Here is an 8,848-nt window from a genome sequence, read left to right as displayed (position 1 = left end):
GTCCCCCATTAGAGGTAAACGCAACCTTAGTCTAAAGCATCTCCTGATGTACTCCTCAAGTTTTCCCTTACCCTCCTAGTTCCTTATCCTATGAGAGAGAAAGAGAGTGAGCACGTCTGAACAAGGGAGGGGAAAACGGAGAAAATCCCAAGTAGGCTCGGCACCAGCAGTGCTGAACCTGATGCAGGGCTCAAACTCACGAACCACGAGATCATGACCTGAGCCAAAACGGAGTCAGACGCCACTGACTGAGCCACCTAGACAGGGCACCCCTCGTGACCCGTTTTTAAGACACCAACTTAATCCACTAGGCACGTGGCATTGACTTAACACCCAGAGGTACCTTTAACCCTACCCCCACCCCCCACAATGCTATGCAAGTTGGGGAGGCCAAGGATACAAATACAAAAGAAACCAAGTTAAGGTTTTACTTACATGGATAAACTCTCTCCCCCATGAAAAGACCATGTAGCACTCCACACTTGAATGGAAAGTAATTACAGTACTTGTGACACATACAACTCCCACTCTGACAACAGATACACTCAACATTTATAAAGTACAATCTGTTTTATTTTATTTTTCCAGAGAACAGTTTTTCTTCAATCCTTAAGGACTTAGCTCTTTACATAGGCTTTGGTGGAGGTCGTGGGGCAGCACCCTGGGGAGGGGAAAAAAAAACAGAATAAATTTTAAAAACATCAATGAAAGAATACCCCCTCAAAGAACTTGACAACTACCCTCCCAGCACTGACAATGCACTTGGGCCATAGATGCAAGGAAAACTGGTAGGTGTGCACCATTCACATTACTCCACCGGAAAGGGACTAACAATTCTTCAGAAGAGACTTCAAGCAGATGTTTTACATCTACCATACCTACTTAGGGGCTTAATTTGATATTCCCTGGATCTTCATGTTATCTTCTGTCCATCACCCTTCTGCCTCCCACATCTTTTTAAGGATACTTACGGCAGGTCTAAATCTGGGTGGTGGTGTTCGGTCCTTCCGTGCTTCACGAGAGCGATTCCTGACTACCTTGCTGTGAATGGCACAACTCACACAGTAATGCAGTTTCACATACAGCTTGGGAAGCACATAGGCTAAGAGACAGAAAATAAGAGGCGTAACAGTAGATATCATACCCACTTTGCACTTGTTCTCTCCTTCATTCTATCAGTTAAAAACAAACAGTTAAGTGTCTCTCATGCATAGGTACAAAGTTGCACTTGGAAAGCAACTGTTCAGTTTCTGATAATTTAACACACCTGCATTTTCACAAATGAACACCCCCGGACCCCTACACTAACCCATCTTGTCATCATGGGTACCAAATCCACAGCCTATAAACAGAGAATCAATCCAGTTCCTTCAACAGTTGCACCAATCCCACTGTCTGTCCCTTGGGCCCCTTTTCCTTCCCTAGGAAGACTAATTTGTCATAAGAAAAAGTGACCAAAACCACAGGAAGCCTATTGCTACAAAAAGTCTACCCTTGACCAAATGAGACTACCCTCATTCTTGAAACATTATTCAAAAGACTTAGTCTGTACATTTTCGTAAGTATTCAAACGTTCTTCAACAATCCGTGAAGGTTGCTACATTTATCACATTGGAATCTCACTCTCTAAAGAGTCACAAACGATGACCCAAAGACTGCACTATTATAAAAGACACCGCCCAGTCAAGGGTGGGGGAAAAAAAAAAAAACCCAAAAAACAAAAAAAGAACGATACATAATAAAACTACCGTTCTCTTTAACCGTCAACAGTTCTAAATGTGCATAGAAGGTACCTGGGACGCGGCAGAAACGCGCCGACGAAAAGAGCCTGCAAGTGGGGAAGGGCTGCACCAAGAGCTCACTCACCGTCGAAGACACTCGCTTCAGATATGTCCCTGACCGCGGCGGCCTCTACTATGTTCCGGATAACGAACTTCTTAATGGCCTTATCCTTGGGGACGCAACGGGCACAGTTGGTGCAGCGAATAGGCTGCACGTGGCCGCGGCCTTTTTTGGCACGACCATTGTTCCTTCTTTTCTTGGTCTGCATCAGAATGAAGGTCTTTATTATAAAGGGGACGCAACTTTCCCAACCTTAGCCTCCTACCAGCTTCAATCCTCGCCGGCAGCCCCTAAAAAGGCTCCACTGAGACCTTCAGTCCGTCCGCAAATCCCTCCAAGTTCGGAACAAATATACACACTCTGTGTCCTCCCCACCATGGCCCAGGTTTTGAAATCCCCAAACCTCCCAAATCTGCTCTTCTCGGGCCTCACCAGGACCCCCGCACTCACCACGCGCCACTACTCACCATCTTGGAAACGAGACCCCGAGAGAGGATGTTGAGCTCAGCCCGGCTCTTTTATATAGCACGAAATCCCTCCGCTCACACAGGAACACTATTTAGGAGACACATACCAAGAACGGCCACCCACGTTACTCAAATTTTCTTTATTATCCCGCGTTTACGCTGTAATCTAGGGTAGAAAGGCGTTTCTCGAGCTTAGTTATCCGTGGCAGACAGTGACCGTGGGACTATTTAACCAGCTGGCGGAAGAAAATTAAGGTTATACGTTTCCCACCAAGCACCACGGCACCCTACCCCGGAAGTAATTCTGGGCGTTGTAATTATCTGGTTTTTGCGACGCTATACGCAGATATTGCCCGGGGCTAGACCACAAACCGTACTATTAAAGGTCAGAGTTGGCGGGATGCATGGGAGTTGTAGTGCGAAGGTGGCCGGCCCTTGGCTGCGACCACTTAGAACGAAAGCGGAGCTACGCCACCTGGGGACGCTCTCGGCTTATTTCTCTGACAGTCATATTACTTGGTGTGGGATTGAGAAACGGAGGACGGGAGTGGGTTGGGGAACAAAACATTTTGTTAATTCTTCCTTCCAATACGGACAAAACCCTTTGAAGGGCCGTTGGGAAGTACGTGGGTGTTAGGGCTGTTTTTTATTCACTTAAAAAAAAATCCCTGGATCCTGTTAGCATAGTGTCAAGCGCTGTAGTAAGCGCTTTATAAATATTAACTCACTTTACCTTCAACAAACCTGTAAGGGAGGTACTATTATTATCCTCACTTTGCAGATTGAAAAACTGAGGTGTAGAGCCGTTAAAACTGAGGTTGCCGAAAAGTCACAGAGTTAGTAGGTGGTGTCCTGGCTCCATTCCACTATGCTGCCTCCCACCTAACAACAACAAAAAATGGATGCTGGTATATAGTCTGGAACAGTAACTTCAACAATTTTGATTCCACCCATAGTAGAAATATATTTTACGTTGGTACTTAATACAAACACAAACACAAATACACAAACCTACAAAACGCAAACACAGACTTCATGAAACAGTACTTGCCTTAGGACGTAAGGTGCAATGATATGTTCTATTTTATACTTTGCTTTAATAAATGTTGACCAAGCCCCACTGAAGTGATTTCATCACTCAGTGATGAGTTTGGCCTATGGTTGAAACATACTTTCATTCATGTAAGTTCCAATTACCTCTGAAGAGTCTTCAGAAAGTCTTCAGCTTTGAGCCGGAATGCTATCCATGGGCGGCCAACCACCCAGTTGTCTCCAAATATGAAAAAATTAGAGTGTCAAGTGGACCTCCCAGAATTCAGACCCAAGATGGTACAGATGGAGATCCACAATTCATTCATGACTCATTCTGGAGTCTGAACACCAGTTACTTTCTCTCAAAAGAAACCCATCTGTTTTATTTTGTTTTTTCTTTTCTTTCAGTTTCTTTTAATCTCTAATCCAATTTATTGGGGTTAAAATTTATTTTCTAACTTTGTTTTGGATTCAGAACAACTATATTCATGGTCTCTCCCAATTTTGAATTTGTTAGTTTTAATGAGGCACAGAAAATGACAGACTTTAGATGGAAGTGTCTTCAATTTTCACTTCAATATAGTCTCATGGAAAACAGAAGGCAGACGTTAGTGTATGGATTGGCAGTGAGATAAAACAGAAAAAAGTGCAGCGTGAAGGGGACAGAAAATAATTAAGATTTAAGAATCAAGTTAATGTTCCTATCTTGGCTTTTCTTTGGATTTTTATAACCTAGGAGTTTCAGTGGCTGCATTCCCTGGCATAAAGGTATGGACACAGACTTTGGAGTTACACACTCCTGGGTTCAAATCTGGGTTTTGACATTTATTGGCTGATGAGTCTCGGACAAGTTATTTATTCTCTTCTGGGTTTTTATTTCTTCACTAGTAATGATGGATCATTTATTTGTAGGTGGTTTCTACTATTAAATGAATACTTGGCACAGCGCTTGGCATTTATGAGATGCTCAGGAAGTGGTAGATCCTATTGTTTTAATCTCTCATATTATTGTAACTTGTATCTCCCTAGGCATGTAATGTGTTTTGCATATAGTAGGTACTCTACAAATGTTTGATGAATCTCTACTTTGGACGGATAGGCAAGCTGGGCTTTCTCTATCCTGAAGGCACTCCTGGTAGGAAAATCTCCACTTCCCACTGTAGGTCGAAAAATCTGTTCTTCTGTGGGAACAACTTGAGCATTCTTATTTGGCTTCCTCTTAGTCTTAGACTTGTTCACCTTCAAAACGTTTAGTAGTTAGTACAATATACAGCAAGGAGGCCCCCTTCCTCCCAGCAGAAAGTTACAGCAAAGGAAGTCTACAAAAACAACCAAGGGTGTTAAATTACTCATGTTTATTTATAACAGACCTTCAGCCAGTACAGTACAAAACTTACAGTAGTATATCTCCGTTACACAAATATTTACTTACAATATATTACATATACAAAATGCTTTGCAATAAGTCTCAAAAGCTAGTTTAACTCCCCTTGAGAAAGGAGAAAAACTCTTTAAAAAAGGGGGTTGGAGGAAACCAAAGGAAGAGGAGGAGGTGAAAGGGTACGGTCCAAGGAGACACCAAGCATAGGCTACAAATGAAACCCTGGGAGAGAAAGAGAAGAGAGGTGGTATTGCACTTGCTTCTGTGTTTTATTTTTTTTTCTTTTTGTTCTTCATAACTTCTGATTAAAAATATATATAATATATATATATTATGTACACAAAGAAAGAAGCTGCTGGAAGTATTACAAAATCCCATCCACAGCTTGGACACTGACACACAAAAAAACAAAGGTCTGGAAAAGTGTCTATTTAGAAATTTTTTGTGTGTGGTGTTGGTTTTGAATATCAGTATAAAAGGAAAACACCTCTTTTCTCCATGTGGGTTTCAATGTGGGTTTTTTTTTCTTTTTCTTTACTTTTTTTTTTTTTTTTTTTTTTTTTTTTATGCAAAAGGAGCTGGGAGAGAGCATGAGGATGTTTGAGGTTCCAGAGTTGGAAGGCTCTGGAAAGTAGGATTTTGTACCTAAGACCCTGGTTAAAGTGCAGTGATGGTCTGGAGAGAGACAGAGTGCCCTTCTCTCCCCTCCTTAGCACCTGGTCTTGCCCTTCCAGTCTCTGCTCTCATGGGCTCAGAGTATAGCCTCAGAGCATAGTCCTTCATGTTCCAGGAGGTTACAGGTGCCAGAGCTGACTGGGGGAGGGGATGGGGGCACCCTAAGGCTCTGATACCTCAGAAGGGACTAGTCCTTATGAGGTGTCACCAAATACACAGCAGACGCAGAAGAGGTGGTGAGGGGTAAGTTTAACAGGAAGGGGCTCAATAACCAGAACAGTTGAGGAGAACCCTAGATATTAATCTCAGCTCTGCTGCCATCCTGAAACAAGGAGCCAGTTCCCTAGGGTGCTGTTGAGAAGACTCTCCCCTTATCTAGAGACCACTCTCCTTCCAGTTAACTCCCCCATCCTCTGCCCTTGGCAGCATCTGTTTATTGCTACATTGGGAGGAACAATCAACCCACAATGCCCCTTCCTGACAATCTGGTTCTCTCAGGGAGACTACATAATGGGGGAGAAAAAGGAGGAAAAAGAGGAGAAGTTTTTCTAGGGTCTCCCTTCCCATAAGAGGGTAAGGTAGACTCTTCTTAGAGCCCTTTGGAGCCCCAATCCCAGGGTCTGTTCCTTAGCCAACCCTTCACCATCCCCCTAAATTATCCCTGATAGGGAGTGAGAAAAGTAGGAGGCAAAAGAGCCAATAAGGAAAGGACATATGGAAAGAAAGATGGAAGGGAAGAGAAAAGGAGAGAGAGAGAGGACCAAGCGTTACAACTTGTGAGGTGTTGTGTTTGGTTTTTACTTTCTTTTTTTTTCTTTTTTTCTTTAAATATAGAAAAACAGCCTTTGGTTTGAATCTCAAGGAAGCAGAGAATGGGATAGCTGTGGCCTGGGGGCAGAAAACGCTTGTAGAAAGAGACCTCCACTTGCAGTAGAGCTATCTCCTCCTGCCCCCTTCTCACTAACTAGGTTACCCAAAAAGCCAGGGGGTCTCTGCTGTAGCCAGGAGGAGAGTGCCCCCTCCTGCCCTACATCTGGGAACTGAGTATAGAAGGGGGCAGTAAAGGATGACCCCCAGTTCAGTTGTGCCCATCCCATTCTTGCCGGGACAAGAATGGAATAAGGTGAGGGGCAAATGCCCTTCCTCATCCTGGGATAATTTTTTGGTTATACTGAAAATTAGAAGAGAGAAAAGAGACACCCTTTTCTCCCTGCCACTGATCTTAAGAACAGGGCCCAGAAGCCTGGGAATGAGGGTGAATCTTGCAGGGGGTTGCGGGGAGAAGAAGAAGGCAGCATGACTGAGGGGTTGAGATGCCCCTTGTCATCAGGCAGCAACCCACTAGTTTCTCATAGGACAAGGACTGTAGGAGCCCCTGAGAGCCTAGGAAGGTCACTAGAGTGAAGAAGTTTAGAGGTGGAAGAGAAAGAGAAGAATTTTAAACCACCCCCTTCCCATGCCCTGGTTCCCAATTAGGCACCTGTGGCTCCCAACGTGTCAGAGACAGGATTGCAGACCTAGCCTTGGCCCCTGAGAATATAAAATTGGGGCACTCCAAGGAGAGAAAAACCACCACTGAGTAGACGAGGAGGTTGAAGAGAGTAGCTGTGTTGGGGGTTGTTTGAGGAGAGAAGAGATAGATCACATCCCAGAGGGAGATTCCCGAATGTGGGCTTTGGGGAACTCACGTTACTAGGGGAACATCAAGAGGACCCTCAGTCCCACAGTGCCTGGGGAGAATTTCTTCAGCCCCTCCTACTTCCAAATGAGGAAAGCTTCATTTTTTCAAGCATAGTGCAAGCTGCCTAAAGTGAGAGGGCACAAGAGGTATGGAGTACCAGGTTGGAGGGTCCCAGAGAGGAGATATAATGCCACAGAGCAAACGGAGGGCCAGAGGGAGCTATCAGCATCAAAACTGAAGAATCAGATAAAGCAAAAGGTGAGGACTTAACACAAGAAGCTCAGAACTCTTAGGACTAAGAGGAGCTTCCTACCCCTAGGGCTGTTAGAGAAAGCTGGATCAAAGAAAAAAAAAATGAGGTCTAAAGTGGCAAGGGACTGTGGGCAGGAGGGTGGGGGGAGTGGCAAGCGACTGATACAATTTAAGAGAAAAAAGCAAAAGAAACATCCACAAATTGTATTAATAAATAACTCTGAATATGCTGGGATGAGAGGAGAAGAGGAAAAGGAGAAATGTAAGCAAAAAAGCCTGTTTCATCACAATGCTTAAATCAGTCAGGGTAGAGGAGAATAGGTGAAGAGGGGTCAGGGTCAAGTATGAAGTCAGGTAGCCAGTGGTGGGGGCTACCGAGCAAAACTCCTTGGGATGTAGTGGGGACAGAGCTAGACTCGTGTAGGCAGGGCAGTGGAGTGGCGGACTGAGGGGAGGGCAGCAGGTGGCTAGCCCACCTTGTGCTCCCCCCGGACAATGTGAGAAGAGAATTCGTACCGGTCCTGGCTGTGGTAACCACAGATGTTACACTCGAAAGGGTCTCTGAAGCCATGGCAGCCCATGTGGATGGTGAACATGACATGGTCCAGAAAAAGGATTCGGCAGTGCTCACACTTGAAGGCTTTCACGGGCTCACCACTCTCGCCCACCACCCGGAGCACTTCCTTGGAGGGGCCTGGGGTGCCCCGTAGTAACCCCTCCTGCGGCTTGGGGTCCTCTTTGGCGTAGGCAGGACTGGGCCGGCCCACCACAATGGTGGGAGGTGGCTGGGGTGGGGGACCCTGAGGGAGGGATACCACCCCCCCAACCCGATCTTCGTGGTTGCTCTCTGTATCTGTGGAGTCCTGGCAGCCATTGCTGGGGGATGCCCCAGGGTCGGTCAGGGGGCCTCGGGCCCGGTAGAGGAGGGGACCTCCATCGGCCAGGTCCTCGGGTCCCTCACCTGCTTCTCGGGACCCTGGAAGCTCCAGTCGGCCGGGGAGGGGCTGCATCTGGGTGTAGACAGAACTGATGACGGGTGTGAGTTCTGAGATGCAATTGGTAGGTGGAAGGCGGAGGGGACGCAGATGCTCTGCCCCCACAAAGGCCAGAGAACCTCCAAAGCCAGGCTCCAGGCCATGATGTGCTACCAACTCCACATCCTTCTCATAGCCACCCGAGTTCACATCATAGGGGATGTCTGAGAGGCTGAAACGCATCTGCTTTTCACCTGTGGAGAAGAGGACCTCAGCAGAGCTGGGTTTGGAGAATTCCCAAGCTCTTCCAGGATTACTTCTTTGTTTTCTTACCATGGGGATGGCTGTAATATTATTTACCACCCCTCATTTACTTCCCTCAAGGTCAGGTCCTCTTTGGGGCCACTCCCCAACTCCAGGCTATAATCTTAGGGAAGGACTCAGTCCCAGCCCACTGATCTTTAAAACTTCCTTCATTACTCTTTATAAAGCTAGAGAGTGAACAAGGCCATCAAGGCCAGATGGGTGGACCCCACACTCACAC

At 45.9% G+C, this 8,848-nt stretch overlaps 2 protein-coding genes and 1 long non-coding RNA gene across 17 annotated transcripts in view; 1 reads left to right on the top strand and 2 right to left on the bottom strand.

The window, feature by feature from the left end:
• Positions 1–555: 555 nt before the first annotated feature.
• Positions 556–2,410, bottom strand: RPS26 (ribosomal protein S26). Its single transcript, XM_007081485.3, has 4 exons — positions 2,310–2,410; positions 1,867–2,044; positions 972–1,102; positions 556–661 (listed from the first exon to the last, which is right to left on the bottom strand). The coding sequence occupies exons 1-4, from the start codon at positions 2,310–2,312 to the stop codon at positions 626–628; spliced, it is 348 nt and encodes a 115-aa protein (XP_007081547.1). The 5' UTR covers positions 2,313–2,410; the 3' UTR covers positions 556–625.
• Positions 2,411–2,426: 16 nt separating this feature from the next.
• The window catches only part of LOC102961201, an 11,073-nt gene continuing 4,651 nt past the window's right edge, over positions 2,427–8,848 (top strand). The window contains exon 1 of the long non-coding RNA XR_444944.3: positions 2,427–2,694. This is a non-coding gene — a long non-coding RNA (uncharacterized LOC102961201). The remainder of the gene's footprint in view (positions 2,695–8,848) is intronic.
• Positions 4,392–8,848, bottom strand: part of IKZF4 (IKAROS family zinc finger 4) — a 26,661-nt gene continuing 22,204 nt past the window's right edge. For 9 of the 15 annotated variants that reach the window (XM_042992504.1, XM_042992505.1, XM_042992506.1 and 6 more), the window contains one exon: positions 4,393–8,558. In XM_042992504.1, coding sequence (XP_042848438.1) covers positions 7,798–8,558 — 761 coding nt within the window. In that variant the 3' untranslated portion in view covers positions 4,393–7,797. Of the gene's footprint in view, positions 8,559–8,848 lie in introns of all 15 variants that reach the window. The other 6 variants (XM_042992509.1, XM_042992508.1, XM_042992513.1 and 3 more) reach the window with 1 other exon arrangement.

This window comes from Panthera tigris, chromosome B4, assembly GCF_018350195.1.
Source record: "Panthera tigris isolate Pti1 chromosome B4, P.tigris_Pti1_mat1.1, whole genome shotgun sequence".
Lineage (NCBI taxonomy): Eukaryota > Metazoa > Chordata > Mammalia > Carnivora > Felidae > Panthera > Panthera tigris.
This window is presented reverse-complemented; position numbering and strand designations above follow the sequence as displayed.